The sequence below is a fragment of the Crocodylus siamensis genome, chromosome 10 (genome assembly GCF_052110815.1).
Source record: "Crocodylus siamensis isolate JL-2025a chromosome 10, ASM5211081v1, whole genome shotgun sequence".
NCBI classification, from domain to species: domain Eukaryota; kingdom Metazoa; phylum Chordata; order Crocodylia; family Crocodylidae; genus Crocodylus; species Crocodylus siamensis.
This window is the reverse complement of record NC_143404.1, coordinates 67864152-67888486: the sequence shown is the minus strand read 5'-3', so window position 1 is coordinate 67888486 and position 24335 is coordinate 67864152. Positions and strand designations below refer to the sequence as shown.

Below are 24335 nucleotides of genomic sequence, written 5' to 3'. Positions count from 1 at the left end.
AGCTGGAGCCCCTGCAGCGGGTGTTGCACAGCCTGGGCAGCTGCATGCATACCCCAGGGCACAGATGGGAGGGGAGGAGGGTTTCTGCATAGGAGTCATTTAGGCCCCTGGCCCAGGAAACAAGGGCTGTGGGCACAGGCTCCTCACCCAGAGGGAAGCGAAACTTGCATCTCTAACTCCCCAGCACCAGGGTTTGTACCTGCATGCCACAGATCAGGCATAAGCCAGGCCAGTCTCCAGCCCTCCCTTTGAAGTGAGGCTGCACTGGGCAGCCACATATGTGAAGCCATGGGGCAGGAGGAGAGTCACAGTTGCAGAGGCTGTGGTGCAGGGAGCAGGCGGCAGCAGAGCAGGTCCTGGGCTGTATTTTAGCTGTTGCTCCCACTGGACAGGGGCTGGTCCCCAGCTCCTTCAGTCCAGGACAAAATGGCTGGGTGTAGGTCAACTTTAGAAGTACTGGAGAAAGCCGGCTCTGTGCCTCGCTTGTCTGGATGAGTGCCTTCACCTGCTCTGCCGTGAGAGCTAACCTGGGGGGGTTCTTCCTTCACTCCTGCCTGGCTTTTTCCAGAACTTGCACTCATCTACCTAGCTTCACACACACGTTCCCAGCCAGCGCAAAGCATCCTTCCCGCACTTGCTCAGTCCGTGCACACATGCTTACCAGCCTCAGCACAGCCAAACACTAGGCACAAGGCTGCAGGACACACCAATGCTAGTGGCCCTGCAGCCTGGGTGCATGGCAGGGGCTGTACTCATCTGACATTGCCCTGCCTCCATCGTTGATGAAACGGCCACAGCAAAGCTCACTGCTGCTCCAAGTGAGGACCCCAGCAGTGCTGGAGCTGCCAGGAGTCTGCTGAGACCGCACTGAGCCACTTGCACCCCAGTATCAGGGCCAGGGACACAAGGAAGCGGGGGGTGGTCTTCCCTGCATGGATGAGGTGCAGTCCCCTGCAGGGAGAAGGGGCTGGCTCCTGGCTGAGCTGTCTCCACAGTTCCAGCTCTCTAGGAAGGGCTCTCAGGGCCCCAGCTACTGCTTCAGTCACTGCTTGAACACCAGCTGCAACCCCTGACCCGTTCTGGTGTGAAAGCAGCCGAAGAGACCAGACCCAATGTGGAACTAAACAAGTGTGAAGCCCTGAGAGCAGAGTAGGGGAGGTGGGAGGCTTTGGCCAGCTCCTGCAGCACAGAAGTGGTACTGACTGCAGCTTGCTTTCTCAGTCACCAAACAGAGAAACAGGATCCAGGTGGTGGCGGACAGAGTTGGGAACACCACAGTGGGACCCAGCCAGACCCACTGGGCAGAGAGCAAGGAGCCCTTGCACATGGGGGGAATGCCAGGTGAGTCCCCAATGTTGATTGCAGGGAGTCTGGTTGTAGACTTAGTACCTAGCAGGTGACTCAAAGATGATGCCTTGTCCATTTTCATAGTGGAGCTAAACCCAGCTCCCTTTTCTTTGCCTTTCTCCTCAAATGGTCACTCTGTATGCTGATCTTGGGCGCTGGTGGGGCCAGGGACAGTTGTTGGGAGGTCAGACACAGACAGACAACACTGCCTTCTTTCCTGCTTGCTGCAGTAAGAAATGCTCAGTTTTGCCCTTTCTGCAGAAACAGCCAAGCTGGGCGCTGCATCGCCCTCGTCCCCGACACCTCTCCCCCATTACATTGGCTGCATAAGGAACCTCGTGATAGATGAGCACCTCATTGACCTGCCGGGCACCACAACTGTCAAGGGCTCAGTCGGCCTCAGGGGCTGCCCCGTGCTGTAAGTACAAGTGCAGCCAAGTGCAATGTCTGAACTGCAAGGAGCTGTGCTGCTCCCCAGGACGTGCTGGCTCTGTGGTGGGACCCAGCAGCCCCCAACATCGTCCAGTACCAGCTGCCAGGCACACCCAAGGCCAGGAGCCCTGGAGCAAGCCTGCCACTAGAAATCACGGGCCAAAACCACCATTTTACTTAGGGACGTTTCAGGTATCAGAATCTTGCAGACACCAGAAGCCATTCAAAAAGGATGGATGTGAGGACATGGCGCTCAGCATCAGGCACATCCCACTCCTGGCACCGCATGCCTCGCTGCCAGTGCCCATCTGCTCGCCCACCACCCACTCCCGCCTTTGTACCTGGTTTGCTACATAGTGCCGAGAGCTCCGAGGAGGAAAACTCAGCTCATACTTTGTGGACTGTCAAACAAACTCTTGCTTTGACTGTTTACATTGAGGAAACAGGCCCCATTGGTAAAACAGGGCCTGGGGTAAAGATCTGCTGTATGAAGTCATGAGCTGCTGCTTGCAGAAAGCCTCACGGTTGTAGCGTTTCAGTGATGAACCTGGCTGTTTGCCGTCTCTGTCACTCTCCTGCAGGTCACCTCTACTTTAACTCCCACTGTAGAGCAGCTTTCATATAAAATAAAAGTTTTCCCCCAGGCCAAGCCACCTAGTTCACTTGTGCACTTACACATCCTATATATATTTGTGTGTAAATATCTAGTCACATGGGGACAAAATCTTGCTTCTGAAATGGATTTATAACTTATATCATTATATTGATTTTTTTTTATGAGGGGTAAATATTGTAAAATGGGTTTTTAACAATGTCTTTATCTTTAAGCAAAATGTAATTATGACCTGTTTTTAACTGTAGCATTAAAAGATGGTCTTTGTAAATCACTGGTACATACTTTTGAGTCAAATAAAACATTATGTTATGTTCTCATTGAATACAAGCCATGGCAGTGCCCCTCGCACCTACTTCTGTTTAGGGCTCCGAAGAGGACAACCTTTAAGGCTGCATAGAGATAAGCACAGATGTCCATTTCCCCAGGCACCAGTGGCAGCACTGCTGCTGCTTGTCAACAGGGAACACCTGTGCCACATGCGCTCTGGTGCACAGCAGGTTACCCCAGTGGGGAAGGGGAGGATGGCCCCAGAAGCCTTACCTGGGGGCCTCCCGGGGCTGCAGCTGTGGCAGGAAGCCTAGCTGGCAGCTGGAACGTAGCTCCAGCTAGCCGGCTTCAGGGAGCTCATGCTGCCACCCCACTATTTTTTTGGCATGTGATGTGTGGCGCTGCAGAGGGGTCTGCAATGCCACATACCACACGTTTGTGCTCATTTGGACATGGCCCAAGTGGGCTCCTATGTGAACTTTCAGTGTCCAGTACGTCTACTGCTTTGCCATCATTTGCAGGTTTAATCCTGGAAACAATCACAGCAGCAGTGTCCTTATGTGCCAGAGGGGCTTTTTCTAACACCAGTTTCAGAAACTGACCTGTCATGTGGGCTTTCGTTTTGATGCAACGTGCCTGAGAGGGGATGTCGTTCACCTAAGAGCTTCACCGATACTTGCTTTGGATCACATCTGCTTGCCCATTCTGGGCATCTGAAACAACACCCAGACCAACAGGCTAGACTAGTTACTGCAAGCTGTGACTGGGGGGAGTAACCAAGACTAAGGCTTTGATTTTGGGCTGACCTGCAGCACTGCACTAAAGCTTTGCTGGCAATAACAGTAAGCATTCAAGACCTAGAAGTGGACAGAGAAAATCAAATCAAGTGAGAAAAACCCATATGGCAGATAAAAGAAAAACCCTTTATTTGTAGATTTAATATAAGCATAATATGAAGTTAGTCTGTAATTCTACTGAAGTTGCTTAAGTTAATATCTAGGAATATATATCCATATGGGAGCAGCAAATAACTTAATCTAAACTCATATCTTCCTCTTCATCTTTCTTGTCCTTTGAGTCTCCCTCCTTTTGGTCTGATTTGACACTGTTCTGCATTGCTTTGGCAAATGCTTCTACATCTATAAATTAAAAACAGCAGTTAGGCTTGCTTCCATGTCCATGGACAGGAGCTGCACTTCACATACAAGCTGCATACCACCATCCCATGATAAACGCATGGCAGCAGAACCCCTTTTGCTGAGGCCAGCAGCTAAGTGAGTTTTGGAGAACACCTGGCATCTGGTTCCAGCCTAGATTCCCTTTGCACTCAGTCAGCAATGCTGTGATGCTCCAAGACATACTTACCGCCTTTGTTTGCTGCATCGACCGCCTCAGCAGGTAAGCCAAACTGACTCATCAGTGGGCCAAGCTGTCCTGAAGCTAAGGCAGCGCTGAACATGCTCAATGCCTGTGAACCAGAACAGTAATAACAGTCACCCTGCAAGAGCAACATGCAGGCTCCCAGTGGCTACTTCACACCAATCATCTTCCCCTTGTTTCCTAGCTGTACATTTCCATATCACAACAACAGTGGACTTGGGACCTAGCAGGAAAGCCCCCGTTTGTAAGAACAGGGGTAGACTCATTGCTGAGTAGGCTCTGAACTTGCTCTTCATGCCCCAAAGCTAGGTGTGCTGAGTAACACTCCCCCATTGCTAAGGCCAGGTCTATGCATGCAGAGGGCACTGGTTCATTTAACCTGAACTTCCTTTAAAAAGTGACTATGCGTTAGGCTTAGATGAGCCCCCTGCGCTTTGTATTAGCCTCCTAAGAGCTGAGGCCAACTTCAACTGCAGATCCCTTACCTGAAAGTGGCTGTGCATACGCTAGGCTCTAAGGGCCCTGCCCTTCTATGAAGGTACAAGACCTGCAGTCCCTGACTGCATCTTCCCAGTTAGGTTACAGAGAGAAGGGGACAGCCCAGTCACAAGTAAGAAATGGAGGGGTTTAGACCACATCAAGCTAACAGAAGTGGACAATAAACATCTAAGGCATAGAAGTTCCTATGCAAAAAGTTCCAGCAACCTCATGCTGCTTTTGATGTAGCACAGCATTACAATAGCAGGTCTGAACTTACTGCTAAAAGGCAGTCATATAGAGAGAAGGTGGGAGGGCTGGTGCTAGAAAAGCGATAAGGAGGAAGCCCCTACACTGGTCAGTGTGATCCATACCTGCTGAAACTGAGGGGACGTCAGAGTGTTCTGAATCTCCTCCGCAGTCTGCGGCAGAGATTCTCCTGACGGAAGATAAGGCAACAATCGCTCCTGAACTTCTGCGTTTGCCAGAATGGGAGCCATTATTTCAGGAGTCAGCACAGTAGCCAAGTCAACTGTAAAAGAATAAAGCTATGTTAGCTGAAGCCCAGAACAAGCTTAGTTACAGTAGCTAGAGGTACTGGCAGTTCAGTTTCAGGATGTGAGTGGACCCCAACCCCACCCCTTGCCCCCCTACACAAACACACACACACAGTCCTTGGGGCAGCTGTAGATTCAGTATTTACTTGCAGTGCATTATAGCTTAAGAGAAAAGTCCTCGAACAAATCAGGAGGGGCCTGGAACAGACAGCAACTTCAAAGAAGATATGACATGAGACAGTGCTCACCCTGCTGACCCCCTGCTCCAGATGGTACATTCATAGTGGCTAAGATGTTCTGAAGGTCACTCAGTTGAATGGGTTGAGTTGGGCTTGCTGCCGAGCTGGTTCCGTTTCCTGAACTTGGCACAGGGCTGGGACTGGTTACAGAGGCAGCCGCAGGAGCAGACGGGGCTGGTGTCACACGTGTAGAAGAAGTAGTGGAAGATGGCGTCACAGCAGCTGATTGGCTGCGAGAGCTAGAAGCACAAGTAGCATTATTGACTCAGTGCAAGAAACTGTTCCTTCACTTGTTCATAAGCAGCTTTTAAAATCAGGCCTCTGCAACAAACTAGCTTTACACTTACAGGAGTTACCACTCCATCTGACACAGGCAAGGAGCAGCCTGGACTCCCACAGTTCTGTTTAATCATTTGACCACAAAGCCTCCCAGCTAGAGGAAAGGAACTTCACAGAAGCACTGTGGAAACTCATTAGAAATTCACTGGTACCCTACCTTGATGATGAGCTGCTGGTTGGCGGTCCCCCACTTCCCAGTAAGCTGGCCAGACCAGGACCAGTCAGCGCACCAAGCCCACCTTCCACGAGATGGAAAGACACAGTTAGAAGCAGTGGTTCCTCCCCTCATTAAAAATAACTATGTGGCTAGGTTTGACTCAAACTCACTTAAAAGCAACGTTTATTTTGCTCCTTAGTGGAGGGGCTACTCCTATCTCCGCAAGTTTCACTTGCTAGAATGACACAAAAGGCCGAGTAGAAAAACCCACTTCCCCCTTCTGATGTTAAGCCTCCCCTTGGTACAATTCCCTGATTAGAGCTGCTTGTGCTTTTCACCAGCTCAGGTCCCAGACATGTACCACATGCTGGCCAAATGCTCCATCAGCACACGTGCCCCTTGAGGTGGCTCCTAATACCAAGTCCAACTGCTGTGGACATTTCCAGCACCTGTATTCTGATGTTCAGCCTTTTGAAACTAGTTACAACCTAGATGCCACAAGAACAGTGCTCCCTCAGCACATGCACAAAGGGCTGGAACTAGTGAATAGCATGGGAGAGGTCAGAGGAGGTAAACCCACTTGGTCTATTACTGCTGGGTGCATTCTGCAGAGTAGAGGAACATGTCCTATACCTCCCCTAGTCCCTGATCACACTGATCCCACAGCAACAAAGCAAAACTAATAAGGCCAGCACCACCTTTCACTAGACTGGGACCACCTCAGCTGGGCAGTTCAGGTAAGGGTGGCAGTGAAGGAGTACCCCGAGGGAGGCAAATCAGATCACGAAATCCCACACTTCAGGCTGGCACTCCTTATGCTAGCAAGGGCTGAGATCCATGCCAAAACCAGATGCTCACCACCTGCAGAAGCCCCTTGCCTCTCCACACAGGAAGTTCATTAGCACATCAGGCCCTGACACTGAGGGACATGAGCACCTTGCTTCAACCTGAGCTATTCTACACTAAAAACAAAGGCCAGGGAAAGAAGAGACCAATGTCAAATAAGGAAAAAAAGTAAGAAATCTTAGAGATCTCCTCTGGGCCCTCAGAGAAGACGACAAAGCCACCTCTAACCTCTCATAACTCGAGGGACTCAACTGCTCACCAGGGTTTAAATTCCATCCTTGAAAGAAGAGGATTCAAACCTACGTTACTGGCCTGCCAGGAGAGAGGGCCCTATTCAGGCCCTAAGCTATTCTGGGCCAAACACACTCTCAATCCCTCCTGGTAAAGTGGTTCCATCTTGCATAAATAATCAAGTGTTCAGTCAGAGAAAAAAGTGGTGTCACAGCCAGGGGATCGGGGCAGACACCGGGGGAAGCTGGGCCCCAGTCCCTGCTCTGCTGAACACTTACAAGACACAAATAGCAAAACAGTCAGTGGGGCAAGGACCAGAAAACAAAGCTCCCTTGTGGACCGATCCCCAGGGAAGCATGTGCCAAGTGCGGCTCATGGCTGCTTTGTTTCTCGTCTCCTCACCCTGTTTCTGAGGCAGACACAGGAAGGACCTTGCCTCCTCACACAAAGGAAGTGCTATTCAAAGTCAGTGGCATCACATGAAAATATTCAGCGTCAGGTAAGATGCAACCCAACAGGAGAAAGCACCATGTTGGCATAAAGATATGAAAGCTTTTTACCAAGTCCTCCTAAGCCCGTTGGTCCAATCAGCTGCATGAGCTGGTTATGGCTCATGTTTCCCAGAAGGCTTTGCAAGCCACCCTCACCTGAAAACAAAAACATTCTGAAACAACATATTCACACGGTTTTTCACAGCCCTCCGGCTCGAACAGCTGGAGGTTAACTGGTATCATTTGGCATGGAAAAACAGTTGCAAGTGTTTATTAATTCAAAATGCTCGTAAGAGACAAAGGCAGCTTAGTTCCGGAGGCAGGACTCCAGAGACATTTTCCTGCAAGCAAGCTGGGTTTTCTCTTTTGACCAGCAGCACATTTAGTTGTGCTCGCGTCTACCCTGCTCCCCCTCCAAACTTGCCAGGGATTTGCTCTGAGAAAGCTGCAAGTTCGTCTTTAAGAAAAAGCCTCTCAAACCGAGGGGCAGAGAACAGGCCTTACCTCCCAGCGCTGAGAGCTCGTGGCCTCCGCTCGCGTTCCCGCCCAGGGCCCCGGGCATCGGGGGGTTGTTCAGGTACTCGTTCACTTTACGGCAATGCTCTTCGTCTTTGTCCGTCTTCGGCTCCTGGAAGAAAGGTGCTCTTCAAGATGGGCCCCACCCCCACCAGGCCCCGCATCCCCTGTTCGGGGCTGGCGCCTCCTCGCAAACCTGCATCCAGAAGAAAAGCCGCTTGGATCCGGCCTTGAACTTGAGCACGTAGACACGGCCTGTCGTGCACTGCGGGACCCTCTTGAACTCGCAGTCATCGGGGAAAATAATCAAATCCTACCAAAGCAGGGAAGGGGGGGAGAGGTTGTAAGACCCGTCCCACTTGCTTTCCTGGGGGCCCTGCCCACCCTCGTTTGTGACCCCCCCAGGCCGCTCATCCAGCGAGGCCCCGAGCCCGTGGGGGAGGCTGCTCACGTCTTCGACGCTGCCCGAGGTGCGGTCCTTCCAGCAGAAGTGGATGAGGGAGTCGTCGGTCTGCTGGATGTAGACAAGGCCTTTCCGCTTGTCCGGGGTGACGGTGCTGCCCTTCAGCGACATCTTCCCCGCGCGGAACTCCACCAGGTACTTGCTGGACGAGCCACGGGAGCCCGGCACCAGGCTCGGAAACAACGCGCCCGACGACATGTTGGAGAGACCCGCCCGGCGCCTTCACCTCACAGCCCGCGGCCGCACCACTCTTCTGGCTCCCGCACCGGAAGCCCGCCTTCGCCGCCGCCCCGTTGGACGCGCCCCGCGCGGGCCGGCCCCCCATTGGCCCGCTGTGTTGCCATTCAAGACGAGGCCAGCCCGGCATGCCCCGCTCCGCGGCGTACGGAGCCATTGTGCTGTGTCATACGGGCCGAACCATGCGCGGGGGGGGGGGGGGAAAGAGAGCCTAATGGAACTGCCCCTTGCCCCCGGGGAGGGGCCCCTAGCGGCGCCAGGTGGAACTGCCGCCCGAGGGCCGGGCCTGGGACCCAGCACAGATCTGCTTCCAAATTCCCACTGGTGCTGCAGCCACGGCTCCAGCGGGGGCCCAGGCTCAGGGGTAGAAACACCCAGGGGAGAAGAGCATTCACAGGCGACACCCGTGTCGTTGAGGGAAAACAGGCCTCGTGTGCAGGATCAGGCCCCTTACACCCTAGGACCACGCGGCAGGACCCGAACCTGCAGTGTCCTCACTTATCAAGTGCTGGAAAGCAAACAGAGGTCTGCCACTGAAGTGGCACGAACGGATACCACCACTGGTGGCAGGAGGGGCATAGACAGCCGCTTGCTTGGCCTTTGTGCGGCCATAAAAAAAAAAAAAGAGGCAACATCCATTTCCACCCTCAGATTCGCTGCTGTCTGCCTTGGGGAAGTGCTGCAACACCTTCTTCTGTAACTCCCATACTCAGGCTCCTTCCTCAGTTACAACGTTTCACACTTACAGGGCTTATAAATGAACTCCCTGCTTCAACTTCCTGACGTCAGTTTCGACTTCATCACGCTTGCTCCGATGCAGCCCCACTCCAGGGAACAAATTTGCTGCATCGCCCATCTCCCTTAGAGAACGTCTGTCCAAACCTCCTTGGACATTTTCTTTAAGAAAGCAGACGAGACTCTAGAAAACCCACAGCCGAGACTCTAGCCCAGAGCCCTTCAAAAAGTTAAATTTGGACCTAAGAGGCAGAGGACTGCCTGTACTTAAAGTCCCTGTGTGGTTTTAGACTCAAATTCCTCTACAGCAGCGGGTCTCAGCCTTTTGCACCTTACGTCCCACCAATCATTTTGTCAAAAAACCTTGGTCCCACTATGATAAGTACAAAACCCCACTTTTCCCCGGGGAAGTGTATTTTTATGTTTATGTGCCTTTTAGTATCAGATTAATCACCGAGTAATGCATTGAAGTCCCGCCTACGTGATCTCCATGTTCTGCTGATTGAAAAACACTGCTCTACACAACCACCAAAGCTACTTGTTGCAAGGACTCAGCTTGCTTTATTTATGTGCGTACTGTTGGGCTCCGAGCGGTGCTAGAAGCGCCATCACAATCTAAGAGATACCCACAGTCTCTATGTGCTGTACACAACTTGCAACACACTTCAGTCCCACTTGTCTCCCCACTGCTTCAGCTTCTATTCAGACAGCTAGCGCACAAACAGGATAAAAGGATGTTTTATACGCAAAACTTGACAACAGAACAAAGCCATGAGATCCTTGCAAAATCTTCACCTCAAATGGACACTTACCAAGGAAGGTACTGCCACGCAGTCAGCAATGGCCCTAGTGCTACCTGCTTACAGCCAGTACTGGGAACAGAAAGGCGATGGGCCAGCAGGTATTCTCCCCTCTATAACAGAAATGCAGAATCGCAATATGGGCATGAGGAAGGTCTCAGTGGGGCAAAGCAGTCCAACACCCTTCAAGGCAGAGATGCCAAAAAGTCTAAGGAAGAGGGAAGAATGGCTCCTGTTAGTAGGCATATGCGGGGAAGGGTTAGTGGGCATACCAAACAGGTCCAAATACTTATCCCTTCCCTCAGACCATTTTGCCATAAGGAGGTACTCCAAAAGGCTGCACTTTCACAAAGCTGAAAACATTAAGCAAAACTGATCAAGTCAAACAAAATCTGAATAACAACTGTAAGTTTAAAAAGGTATTTTTTGTGACGTGGTACCGATTTTGAAATGACAAAAAGTAGGTTTCTTTCATTAAAAATTGATCTTGGTTAAGAGAGAGGTGAAAGCAGCAATTAAAATACATAATAAAGTAGGAAATGGGGGAGAGAAAATGATTGCACGTCATAATTATTAACGCAGTCAGTGTTGCCAACATTCCCAAAATATATCTGTGAGCAGTCAGGCAACAAGAAATTTTCTTAATCTATGAGGAGCAAGAAACGCTAGCATTAGTAGACAGGAATGGTAACACTGTCAGTTACGATCCAGAAAGGAGCAGCTTACAGCAATTAAACATTTTAGTGCTTCTCCACATTACTCTTGAAATACTAACCAGCCCTACAGATTGTTTTTGGTACAATATAGCTAAAATTAAAAACACAAAACATGACTTTCCTACAGACTACTTAACCTAACATGGATCAGAGACAGAATCCTGGAAAGCCTAATAAGGGATGAAAAGAACAGAAGCATAATTTATGCAAATCATAGTTTTATTGAAGCCTTTTAAAAATACCAGCTTTAGCTTGTGAAAGTAAGTGCAACACTAGATGGCTGTAGGTATTCAGTTTGCTAGTGCATGATATTTCGATTGGAAGTCTGCATTATACAAGATCAACGCTGCACATATTAGAACTGAATTAAAATCTGATTTACTAAGAAAGGTCCTTTGTTCTCCTGGAAGAAAACTTTGCAGAGATGGTGGAAAAAAAGTAATACCAAGCATTTTATGTCTTGTTCAAAACGACCTTTATTCAGATTTACAGTGTAACATTTATGTCCACAAACCTGTACAGACTTCTCTAAAAAGCTAAATATGACTTTGTTAATATAGATGGGTATTGACAGTTATTAAATATTATAAAAATAAATCCATTTCACTAAAGCATTTTTATCATCTGACATTTTCATGCGACATGAATAAGGCAAACACAGTGTGTGTAAATAATTAACAGGAATACAGCAATTGAGTAAGGCAAAAGAAAAGCAGCTTCATAGAAGTGTAAATCAGAGTGGACTGGAATTCCGGGTATGAGCAGTTTAATCTTTTACATGCTATAAAAACATACCAAAAATCATTTTTCTGTATTAGAACCATTAGCTTTACATAAATTTAAATATTGCTTTATTGTACAACTGACCCAAACCACAGGTGTGTTTTCAGAGAGGCAAAATGATGGTGTATTACCAAATTATGTAGTGTTTAGTCCATAACCTAAACAAACAGGTATGCTTATTTCTAACATACAGATACATTGATTACAGCGAACAAAAGTAAACAGGAGAGAAATTAGAACTACGTTTAAGAGAGATTATAAATCGGGCATACGTATTGTGCAAATAGTTACAAACCATTTTATCACAGAGTCTATTATCATTGGCAATGTGATGTCTTTTGTAACATTCTAGTTTTAGAAAAGACCCGGGGGGGGGTGGAAATCAGAAAGCTTCTTGAAGTAGGAGAAAAATTCTCTCAAAAAAACAAAACAAAACCATGCCTTTTAATTTACTGAGAATTTTAATTTTTAAGGTATTTTAAAACACTTTTAAAACTCCTTTTGTAGTTTTCCTACCTAGTCAGGGATATATTTTCTCTCCTTCAAATCAATTTGGGAACCAATAATCAGTGTTCAGTATCCCAAAAAGTTGTCACCAATCTATAGTACCACAAATATCTTTCAAATGATAGAGTCCACTGCCTATGCAGCGACTACGAAAGCACATTTTCCCCTTCTTTTGAAATGTTACCAAAAGTTGACTTATACTTTAAAATAAGAGAATGCCACTCATTCCTGTCCCTTAGTCCATTTTTTGTTATACAACCATTTAACTTCCATTGCAGGAGGGATATACTTTCAAACCGTAACAGCCAGATCCAAATACTTTCATTCAAAAATTGCTTTTGCCCTATTTGTGTTTCAGAAATACGTTTAAACTATTCAATCATCCCTCCATAGATACTTTCTTCCTACAGTAGCTTTTGGTGTACTTGGCATGATATCTACAAGCTGGGCCATCCTATGCATTTACAAATGAACAGGCTAATGCCAGAGAATTGAGCGTCCACGGCATATTTAAACAGAAAGCAAAAAAATAAAAAGAGGCTATTTGTGGGATAAGAGCTTTACTTCAACTCAAGTCACCAACAAGAACCAGGCTGGACAGAGGAGAAAAACGGTCCAGTCAGAATAATATGCAACTATCCTCTTGCCTGCACAAAAAAAGTTCAAAGTATAATTTTTCCTGCTACAGCAACATCCCTCTCACCTGGTATAGGCTTGAAGCATGGTTAGTTAGCATTTATTACTGTTTTTCTTTTTAAATGTTTCCCCCCCACCCAGGCAAGTGTATTAACTAACATACACCAACAACTACTTTACATATAGTCAGTGTTTCATCAAGTTATAAAAGTGACAGTATTTAAAAGGTGCAAAGTTCAATAGTTTTAGACATAAACACTAAACCACTAAGGTGAGAATTTAAAGTCTTTTCACTTCAAACGGAATCATCAAAATATGGGACTAGGTGCCACGGGACAAGGTGAATGTATGCTTTTCAGAGATGCATGGGAGTTTGGTCAATATTTTGCATATAGACTAATAATCCAAAAGAAGAATAGACAAGCACAGGATTCACTTAAGATTTTCAGGGGAAAAAAAAAAAAAAAAAAAGGAGATGCTTGAAGATGGGGAAGGGGAGGAAAAACAGAGAAGTTTCTCTTAGCTTTGATTTAAAACTGCCAAAAGGTACTTTTTATTCCAATCTGGATTAAAATGTGCATCTTTTCATATACAAAGAAAACAAAACAACTTTTTTTTTTTTTTTGCATAACGAAGATATTTCAAAACTTCTCACCTGTACATCATCTTTATAAATAAGGTAGTTTTTCAAAAACACATTATTATAACAGTTCTCCATTCTGGTGACTGCATTTCAATCTATGTATATTAAAACAGTATGCTAACAAGTGGAAAAAACATAAGCATTTAGCTTAAACTAGTTTTACTCATGAGACATTACAAAACTAGCTTAAAATGTGAATGAATCCCTTCACTGTTTTCACTGGTAGCCATGCCCAGCACTCCCTTGCTTGCAAAGAAAAGCGAAGGGACTGATAGCATTGAAAATATTAATCCTTTATATTTAAGAGTTACACAAAATTTGACAGGAAGTAATTTCTGAGCTGCTCATATGGATTAGTTATGCCTTATAAAAAGCAGAAGCTTAATGCTCTCATAAGCAGAAGTGAATATTATTTTACCTCTAGGCACAGTACCATCAACTAGTCTGGTTGTCCAAGAGACTTCAAGGTCAACACAAACTCTGATTTCTGACAGTGGGATACAGTTGGCATGAATGTATTTTTGAGTTGAACCTTTACTGCCTTGACCTTTTTCATTGGAAAAAAGATGAACAAACTATGACTAAAATGTAACAAATATCCAGTTTCTCATCTTCAGGTCCATAATTTCAGATGAAAAAAAAAGTACCACCTTTTCTTGGGGTTTTGTTTTTTTAATGTTTCTTCTAGCTGGCAGATACACTTCAAAACCTTGTCTTTGGATGAAGCCACAGGTATGAATCCTCAAAATGCATCTGGAAGGCATCGACCACACTGATTCTTCTCATGAACACTTGGAGTTGCTTGTTGCTTAACATCAGCAGTCTATGAATTACTGTAAACTTAGCAGCAATGTAGCCACTCTCCAGTTTCTACTGGTTACTAAATTAAAAGCTTTCATAAAAGAACCAGCAGTTACTAAAGCTGGTTTCATTACTAAACCTAATTTTTCAACACCCCAATCTCAGAAATGCACCACTTTGAAAATAAACTCCATAAATTTATAGATACAATAAACTGACTTCAGCCAGTTCCAATATTATATGGCTTTGACAGTCGATGCAAACGAAAATAAATCCACTCTTACTGACTGCACGTGCTTACAGAGATTTAAAAAATTTCTAATAGGTATAGTTATGCCACATCGCTTTAAAAATGTTTTTTCCACAATGTTCAACCAGATGTGACCTAATAATGCTTCAGAACATGCAAACAAAACCAAACAGAACCCCCAAACAAACATGACCACTCTAGATATAATTATATACTAAGTGCTTCAAAGAAAAACTTAAGTCTAGAAGCATGTATAGTGCTAAAGATGCCAAAAGTAGTGGAGAACTAAGCCTCCAAGTGGTAGCAAGCAATACCAAATATCTTATGCTGTATCCACTTTAACATTTCTACAAATGTCTCTGAAACCTTTTTTTTTTTTAATTTTAAAGAGTAACATCTGACTTCAGATAAGCAAAATTTTTAATGCACCCTTCCCATCTCCAAACCTATGTTTCTGCAATCTTATTACAGATCTATAGTTTAAAATGTTCACAGTGTCCAAAGACTGAAAAATTCAGAGCAACCGACTTACTGCGGTTTGAGAAGCTAATATTTCATGTTTTATATTTTTTCAAGTCTTTAATTCATTGAACTGTATTGAGCAAGAGACCAGGAACTGTACTTGATCTTAGCCTGATGGGCTGGAGACCAAAAGCTCTGACCTCTGAAGCACGAACATACTAGATGAGTATTTCACGTACACTTCTTCGCAGGGAATATTGCCTGTGGCAGTTTTGATAATGTTTGTACTGTACAGATTAGTCACCATTGTTCCAAGTTCTGAATGTATACTCTCTCTCACTGTACTAAATAACAAGGATCACTCTGCTATTTATTTTATTAAATTGTATCATTAAAAAGGGTGCTGTGAGCATTAATGGACAGCCATTTCTGACAAAAACCAAACTAAAACGCAACACAACGCAAGAACAAAAACCAAAAAGACCAAAACCCATATCCCTTTAAAAATTAGTGAACACATGATGATTTAAGTGCAGCTTTATGGAGGGAACATAACAGCATTTAAATATTTGGCAGTCAAAAATTAATGACAATTAAATCCTTGATTGGTGAATGATACAATTTTCATTAAAATTTACTTTAGAAAAGCTGGTTTTGGCTACTAACAAAACCAGATTAACTGGCTTAGAGTGAATTCTAAGAATTAGATGTCCAAATGAGATGGAGCGATAGGTTCAGAATTTTCAGTATATATCTGGACAGTCTGAGAAATTTCTATCAAAGTAGCCACCTGAATACAACCAGTCTGAAGTCCCTGTGTATGGGTTAGTGCCTTGTTGAAACCATCTGTAAAAAGTAAAGAAAGTAATTAAAAAAGAAAAATGAGAGTTTTTTTTTTTTGCTTTTACAAAGAAATGCAACAGGATACCTACAGCCCTCAGCCCTGAAATATCATCTCCTATTAGGTACTTTAGAAAAATGAAAACATTACATTCTGAAAGAAATATTTACTAAAGCCCTTATACTTCAGTAGCCCTGCGTACTAAAAATAAAGTATAATACAGATTTCATCACTCCCAAATGGCATTCAGATAAAAAATATTGCTTGGGGTTTCTATGTTTTAATATAAAATTATCAAATCAGTTTTTGGCAAAATTCCCCTTAGTTTCTAGCAGTGTCCAAATGCAGAAGAAACGGATGTGCTATGTTAGCACATGAACAGATGCTCACATTTAGGCTGCTGACTGACATACACCATTGAAATTAAGGATATACACCCTGGAAGAGGGTTTCAAAGGCACGCATGGGACAGAGATAATTCCCACTGAACCTCTAGAGCAGTTTATACCTTTAAAGAACTGACTCCTCTCGCTTCAAAGATTTGCAAAAAAAACCTCCTGGGTACAAAAACAGCCTCGTTTCTTTTGCCGATGTGCCCCTTGCATAACAGTATCAGGAATCTGAGCACAAGTAAACAGCAAAAGGTCTGTAAGCAGTTTCGAGAGCCTTCTGTAATTTGATTCTTCAATTTCAAATGCTTACTGTAATTTGACAAGTGCTTTTAAAAGAAGAAAAAAACCTGCTGCTAAGTATTAACAGTTAAGGCAGACGATTTTCAAATCTGAAATATAGCGTCTTTCCATAAATGAGGCCTAACCACCGCTTACAGCTGGGATAGTGTCCACAAAGCCTTTCAGTGCTTACATCTGCCCCTGCATGCTAAAAGCTAAACCTGCTGTCAAAAGTAATCAACATCCGTAAGTGCACTCTTAACCTTAATTAGCTTTTCTTCCCCTTTTGGAATGATCTAAAACTCCTGGCTTGTTCTCTCTCATTACAGATTTCCCAGCCATTTTTAACAGTCAAGAGTGAACTAAAGGGACTATGCATGGCAGAAACATCTCAGGTTTGGGGAGTGATTCTCTTCCCAAAGTTGCCACCAAGAAGCCCTGCAGCAAGTCACTTGACCTCTTTGGGTCTTGCTGCCCCATTAATAACATTGTTAAAGGGAGACTACCCACCTGTGTAAACAAAAAGGTGTCTAGGCATGGAAAGTGCCTGTGCTGGGGTGGGCTATGCCTGTGGCACAGGGGACTGCCATCCCTGCTCAGTTATCTAACCCAGCAAAGGAGCCAGCTGCCAGTCAAGGTCACAGCTCAATGAAAAGGACAGCTGCAGGAGGGAAGCTCCCATGACTGGCCCCAGAACACAGTGGGGCATGAAGAATGAAAACCCTCCAGGCTTTGGGCACATGGGCTCGGTAGGAGAACATCGCTGTGTTTAAATAAATTTGAATGAATAAAATGTGTTTTAAGGAGAGGGCCTCAAAGAGACTCAGTGGTGGTGGGCCAGCCTCAGCAAAAGCACCTAGCAGCTGTAACACCTGAAAAGTATTATTATTATTTCTGAGACAGTTAATCACAGGAGTTAGCCAGGTGGATTACATTGCCCTTTGTAGCAATCTGCTTCCCGCTGGCCTGGAGATGGCCGAATTTCACTAATGCTGTAAGCACTGCACAGTAAAGCTTGCACTGAGGGCCACCATCCACAGCTGTCTGCATCTCTTAAAATAACTTGAGGATACCCCCATGTTTTATTCAATGTATAGCACAAAAGTAATCTGTATTAGGCAATTCCCTTGGCATCTTATGACAAGTTTGAGCATGAATTCTATTTACAGAAAAATGGTTCTTTTGAAATGAAGTCTAAAATTTTGGTTTGTGCTACATTATTTGAACATCCTTTTTAGCAGATTCTGCACGTTGTGTTGCCAGGCAAAGACAGAACGTGTAGTTTTATATAAAACTGAATGATTCCAAGTATTAACCCCATGCCAACTTTCTTCCCCTTCCACTCAATATTACCTTGTCTGCCATTCTGCTTCATCTTTTGCACGCTCCTTGCGAGCAGCTCTTTGTTTCTCTTCTAATCTCTCCTTCTCTTTGCTGGCCAGATCTAGCAGAAATTTTAAAACAGATTGGTTACTTTGCAAAATATACACAGAAGAAACATGGGAGAGAAATACAATCCAAATGCCTTAAAGCAAGGGAAAGCATTTGTGGTACATGTTCTTGTTAAAATACAAAACACCAAAATGTTCTCCTCGGACCCCATCTAAGCAGCATGTGTAGAAAAGACATACTGAGAAACGGGTACAAAGAAAAAAGAATTAAGCACAGACCCTCCAAAAATAGCACATACCCAGGTCACCATTTTCCATGCTCCTGATATCTGGACGCAGCCGACAGTCAGTGGGAGCTAATATTGCTTCCATACCCTTTTCCAGCTCATTGAGACTTACAGCAAAACTGGTGAAATTGTACATCTTCAGAAAGAGTAAAGATAAAATCACTTTATTATATATGCGTTATTAGAGTAATGACATTTTGATTCCTAACAGTAAGCTGTAACCACAGAGTTTTCAAAAAGTAATCCTTAAACTAAATTTATTCCCACTGAGGACAACAAAAGCAATGTTAGCCCAATTGCAAAGGGCTTTTGAAAATTTCCACTTTTCATTTTTAAACTGTGCTGCACATGTCAGCAAGGGAAAGCACTGTGATGATTTACATGGCCTCACCTCAGAGGTTGCAGAAAACTTGTTGCTCATGATGGGTTCTCTCCAATTCTTAGACTCTTACATATTCACATTTTTAGTTTCCCCGATTATTTGGAAATGAACATAAAAATAAAATACCCTTCAAGAAAACTTGCCTACCATTTTCTTGATTTAAAGGATGATATTTTGGGCTCTTTTAAGCCTGCCTATAAAGACGCAATGATCTACAGGGTTTCCTTTGAACGTTCTAGTAATACCCGTAAAATATTTTGACACATTGAAGGCATTACCTGCGATGAGTTTGGAGGTCTAGTATTTATCCTCCACAGTAGCTTACTGCCTGGCATAACCTGTACCGTCTCTTGGATCTCTGGCATATCATCAGCCTCATCATTTTCAGATTTAATAGCATCTTCACTCTAAAACAAAAATATAATACTTGGAAGTGGAATCAAAAAAAATTAGGGACAGCTCTTCTACCCAAAGATCTAGAGTGATCACTGCAGATTTCATCAAATTCTAGTTCTTACATACTCTGAATTCGCCTGCATCTCTGCTCCGATTCCACTTTCTTCCCACTTACGTCTTCCTCCTCCTATTTATTGTTCCTTTCCTCTCCTCCTAGTCTCAGCTTCATGCCTTCTTCTGTGTTACTCAATGCGTTTGGAATAACCTCCCACTTCCTATGTGCCAAAAGCACAATTTGTCAAACAAAAATCCATGTCTTTGAAAAATCTTTGCTCATTTTCCTCACCCTCCCTTTTCCAGACTCATCACCTGTTCCTCCTGCCTCAGATTATTAGATCTTACATCTAATAATGGGGTGGTAATACATCTTACATTATTATATACAGCAATACACTCATTGGCAGCACAAGGTAGCCAATTAGTTATGACATCTGCATGCTTTAGAACTTATGCAGTTGCATCTGAGACTGAAGGTATAATAGCAAGCTGATACAATAATATCACTATATTGATACATGAATGCATCAATGGATTTGACTTTCCACAACACAAACTAGAACAAACTTTAATTCATCCCATCACCCAGAATCCTCCACAGTACCCAGTGCTTCTACAGAAGCTGACCAAACACACGGTTTCAGGATTCTAGGACACAAGAAGCTCTGCCTTTTTCTTTTCAATTAATTTAATCTAAAACAAGCTGCCATTCTATATCAGATTCTTCCTTCACCTCTTTACCAAAGATGGCAGTACATATTCTGTAATGCTCTGAAATACTCACCTCTTCCAGGCTCCTGATTAACATTTCTACTCTGAATCACGTAATTATGGCAGTGACTACATGACTGTAATTAGCTATCTCATTTGCCTACATAGCTACTATCTACAATAAAAATCCAAATGGGGCTAAAAGATAATGGAACAGGCCAGTTACAAAACAGTTTTCTTTCAGCAGAGTTATGAAAGGATATTTTAGATGTTTTAAGAAAAAGCTCTGACAGCACCTGTCAAAACTATATTGGACAAGTAAAAAAAGAAGCCTGGCCACATGAACTGCAAAATACAGCCGGGAAAAGTATGGGGGTGGGGGGGAGACACGACCTCAAGGGTATAGGTTGTAGCCAGGCAGAAAAAGTTCTTTGGGTAAATGTATATCTTTTATCAGACCAACTCAAATAGTTGGAAAAATTCTTCTTTGCAAGCTTTTCGGTATAGATACCCTTTGTCAGGCTGAGGAAGCACCTGCAGTTGGTGTGTACTCTTCCTGGATGGAATGAATAGTAAAGAAGCCAGGGGCTAGTATGCAAGCAAGGAAGGCAATCAGTGAAGATGTAAATTGAGAAGTCAGTGGGTAACAGACATGTTGCAAGGGGTGGGGGGGGGCGAATGAATGTAGCTGGTAATGAATGTACCTCTCCACTACTTACCAGCTACATTCATTCCCTGCCCTCCACCCACCCACCCCACCAATATCTTCACTGACTGCCTTACTTGCATGCATACCAGCCCTTGGCTTCTTTACTCTTCATTCCATCCAGGAAGAGCACACACCAGCTGCAGGTGCTTCCTCAGCCTGACGAATGGTATTTATACCCGAAAGCTTGCAAAGAATTTTTTCCAACTATTTGAGTTGGTCTAATAAAAATCAGATTTACCCAAAGAACCTTGTCTGAAAAAAAAACCAAACAAACCTCACACCTTTGTTCAAGAGTAAACCCAGGCTATCAATTCTGAAACCATTAAAAATACAGTGTGCTGAATGTGCTGCTGTTTGCTGGACCAACCACAGCAGGTAGCCTGCTAGTTTCCCAGCATAAGACATGAAATCCAGGAGTGAGGATCTATGAAGTAACCTTGTGGATGCAGCACTAGATGGAGTTTGCCAAGAATTGGGTATTCCAGTCTTTTAAAAACAGGATAAAAACAAACAACAACACATAAAGGAGAAAACAATCTCTCCATCTTCTCTTTGGTCTGTGTCCCCACCGTCCACCCCCCATTTCCCTTTGCATAAGGTGTTGTCTGAGTACTAGCAATCAGTGCCCTTTCCCATCAGACAGGCTTCAACTGCTGATTAAAATCAGTATTAAAACATCCAAGTCCCTTTCACCATGAAAGAGAGGGTATCTTTGTGTTGTCAGAGGCAGTTCAATCATTTGAGTGTCAAAAGCACTATGAAAGTGCTAACACAAAAGGAAATGAAAAAGTCATTTTACAATCCTTACAGATGGCTCTTTCACTGTAGCTCGATGTATTACACACAGAACATATCTGAGGGAATAAGTGGGCACAATAAAAAAGGTACAATAACTTTTCAGTGTTTACAAAATACAATAAGTTTCCAGTGTCTTTCAAAACTGTAGAAGTCTCACAAGCCAGTGGGAAATGTTTGAAGACAAGCAGTGTTCTCGTCATACAATGTGCACAAAATTCACATCCTCAGAACAAAGACAGAAGAAAATTGAAGGGGGAAGAAAATATACTTCTTCACAAATCTGAACACAAGCTACAAATGCAGCATATTCAACATGATATACAGATACAAATATTATTTGTACTGAGCTGAACTTTACAAAATCACAGATCATGTTGGCCACTCCTTGTCTACCTGTCACTAGCCACCTCCAGAGTAGGACCACAGGGCTAAGCTACCCAGGATTTCAGCTGAAGAAGCCAACAGGATTTCACCTTAAGACTCCATTAAAAAAAATAATTAAATTGCAATTTCCAAAAAAACAGCTCTAAATGTAGTGATGTTCTTAGCCATGGTGTCACTATACACCACAAAAATAAGAAACTATGTCCATCTTAGATTGGTAAAATGTTCATCTTATCTGTCCTTTTAGATTGATATTATCCATTTGATGTACTGGGAAATTATTTTCCTATGGTTAACGTTCCCATTTTAAAATCAAGTTCAAGCTTATTTATCTATAGCAGTGGTGCTCAGGCTCCAGCCTGTGAGGCCACATTGTCCATCCCCTAGGTCTTCTAACCAGTCCAAAAATTTGGCTGCAGGAGAGCATTACAAATCTAGCACTGTTCACTGCAGCTCCCCTCCTGACATACTTCTGAATGTGTGAGGAGTCCTGCAGGCTGGATGACATGGCCCTGTGTGCTTGATTAGTGGCACACAGTGCAGCTGGATCCAGCACACAGGGTTGAGCTGGCATGGGACACTGGGCTGTGCATGAAGTCAGTACGCGGGTCTGGGCCCACGCATCAATTCTGCACTGGATCAGACCAGTGAACTAATAATACCTTATCATTCCTCCAGCCCACAGGACAGAAGCTTGAGTACCACTGACGTACATTCCTCATTCGAAACCACCCTTAAGAATACTTTCCATTTCAACATCTGCTTGTTGTTGGAGAACTCCCAGAACTAAATAGATTCAGTAGGAAAGACCAGGGAGTTGATTTTCTAGAGGTGCACTGATGCATTGGTCTGATATTGGATTGGTACCGATATAAAGAAAATTGGCTGCATCAGAAATTGGCCCCATGCAGCCAATAATTTGGCCAATAAGTGCTAGGGCTGTGCGAAACAGCACCGTTTTGCTTTGGCTTCTGTTTTGAAGGGACAATGTTTCATTTCAGCGTTTCGAAGCACTGTTCCATTTTGTTTCATCAGAACTGTTTTGCTGTTTCGACGTTTCACCCATAAGCTATAATGGGGAATCGTGAAAATGCCTATACCTTTGTCATTTCTTGCCTGACTCGGATGAAAATTGTAGGGATGGTAGCTCCTTCTGAGGGCATGAAGCCTGCCAAGTTTCAAGGAAATGGGTGCAGCAGTTTATGGGAAACTGCACTTCAAACTGTTCAAAGCAAAACTAGCACCGGCAGCCTGCTGTCATCCTGCATGCAGATCTGGGGGCCCGCACCTCCCAGGAGGAATCTGGCACAGCCCCGCAGCCCTCCTGGGGGGTATGCACCCCCAGATCTGCACACAGGATGACAGCATACTGCTGCTGCTGCCAGCTGGGGCCAATGGCAGCACCAGTCTTCACGGTGCTTGGCATGTGCTGTGCCCAGCGCTAGTCCCAGGCAGCAGTGGCATCCTGCTGTCATCCTGCATCATCCGGGGGCCCACACCTCCTGGGAAGAGCTGGGGGAAAGATGGAGGAGCTAAGGAATCCAACCGGGAACTGAGGGAATGCTGAAGGACCTAAACATTCCCCCAGCTCCCGGTTCCATTCCCCAGCTCTTCCCAGGGGGCATGGACCCCTGGATTGGCGCAGTGGGTTTCAGCAGGCTGCTGCTGCAGTTTCGGGAGCAGCCTGCTGAAACCCAGCACACAGACTGGGCAGCCCCGGCCCTCTGGAAGAGCTGGGGGAAGCAATCAGGAAGATAGATGTCAATATCAGAGCCGTCCTCCCCCCTCTGCCCCTTCACTCTCCTTAGTTTCTGTTTAGCTGCAGCAAGTTTGGCTTTGAAACACTGAGTGCCCTCATTTCGTTTCGAAGCCTTTTGTTTTGTTTTTATTGTGCTGTTTCAAGCTCAAAACACTTCAAAAACAGCTTCGAAACATACACCCGTCAAAATTTTGCACAGTCCTAATAAATGCTCGTGCATACACGCAGCCACAGCGCAGCATGCAGGCAGCAAGGAGCACAACCCGGCAGCTTGGAGAGCTGCGTTCAGCTGGTAAGTCTGTTGTGGTGGAAGGGGACAGAAAGGATGCGAGGAGTGGGGGTTGTGGTTAGGGAGTGTGGCAGGGGCTGAGCAGGCGCTGCCCAGCCAGGGTGGGGCAGGGCGTGGGACAGAGCCCCTCACCTGGGGAGTGCAGGGGGGTGGGAGTAGTGTCTCCCTGGATCTGCGCGGGGCAGGGCGGTGGGCTGCAAGCTGGAACTAGAGCTGCACCAGGGTCATCTCAGCAGGGGTTGGGCTTTAGGCAAGTGGCAACGGTGCTGGAAGGAAGGCTACGGGGGGGGGGGGGGGGGGGGGGGGGGGGGGGGGGGGGGAGGGGGTAGACCGCAGCTGCCCCAAATTTTATCATACCCCACCCACCACCCCTGCTCCCAACCAACCTTCCCAGCATTGCTGCCCACCCAGTGCAGCCCCAGCTCAACTGGGAAGAGCAGAGGCTGCGCTGGGCGGGAGGTGGTGGCATTGGGAGAGGGGTTATGGGGGGGGCCTACAGAGAAACTTGGGGTGGCTGCAACCCCCCATCCCCGAAGTCCCTTCAAAGCGCTGCCACCACCACCTGCCCTGAGCCCAACCCCATCGAGAAGAGCCCGACACAGTCCTGGCTCCAGCCCACAGCTGCAGCCTGCCACTCCACCCCGCACAGATCTGGGGGCACACCCATCTGGCCCCTCCCCCCCCCCGTGCCCTCCCCTTCCACCACAACAGACTTACCAGCTGGAAGCAGCT

General features: G+C 45.4%; 3 protein-coding genes across 7 annotated transcripts in view; 1 reads left to right on the top strand and 2 right to left on the bottom strand.

The window, feature by feature from the left end:
* The window catches only part of LAMA5 (laminin subunit alpha 5), a 121750-nt gene extending 119013 nt beyond the window's left edge, over positions 1 to 2737 (top strand). Inside the window, 2 exon segments of the mRNA XM_090064922.1 lie at positions 1222 to 1341; positions 1609 to 2737. Of these exon segments, the coding sequence (XP_089921048.1) occupies positions 1222 to 1341; positions 1609 to 1769 (281 nt within the window). The 3' untranslated portion in view covers positions 1770 to 2737.
* An 829-nt stretch (positions 2738 to 3566) lies between these two features.
* ADRM1 (ADRM1 26S proteasome ubiquitin receptor) lies at positions 3567 to 8629 on the bottom strand. Its single transcript, XM_090064928.1, has 9 exons — positions 8347 to 8629; positions 8092 to 8208; positions 7884 to 8007; positions 7449 to 7535; positions 5812 to 5893; positions 5325 to 5554; positions 4894 to 5051; positions 4028 to 4130; positions 3567 to 3801 (listed from the first exon to the last, which is right to left on the bottom strand). The coding sequence occupies exons 1-9, from the start codon at positions 8554 to 8556 to the stop codon at positions 3695 to 3697; spliced, it is 1218 nt and encodes a 405-aa protein (XP_089921054.1). The 5' UTR covers positions 8557 to 8629; the 3' UTR covers positions 3567 to 3694.
* A 5058-nt stretch (positions 8630 to 13687) lies between these two features.
* Positions 13688 to 24335, bottom strand: part of OSBPL2 (oxysterol binding protein like 2) — a 55519-nt gene continuing 44871 nt past the window's right edge. For all 5 annotated transcript variants that reach the window (XM_090064925.1, XM_090064926.1, XM_090064923.1 and 2 more), the window contains 4 exons: positions 18779 to 18907; positions 18131 to 18254; positions 17794 to 17884; positions 13688 to 15774 (listed from right to left, as the gene is read on the bottom strand). In XM_090064925.1, coding sequence (XP_089921051.1) covers positions 15672 to 15774; positions 17794 to 17884; positions 18131 to 18254; positions 18779 to 18907 — 447 coding nt within the window. In that variant the 3' untranslated portion in view covers positions 13688 to 15671. The remainder of the gene's footprint in view (positions 15775 to 17793; positions 17885 to 18130; positions 18255 to 18778; positions 18908 to 24335) is intronic.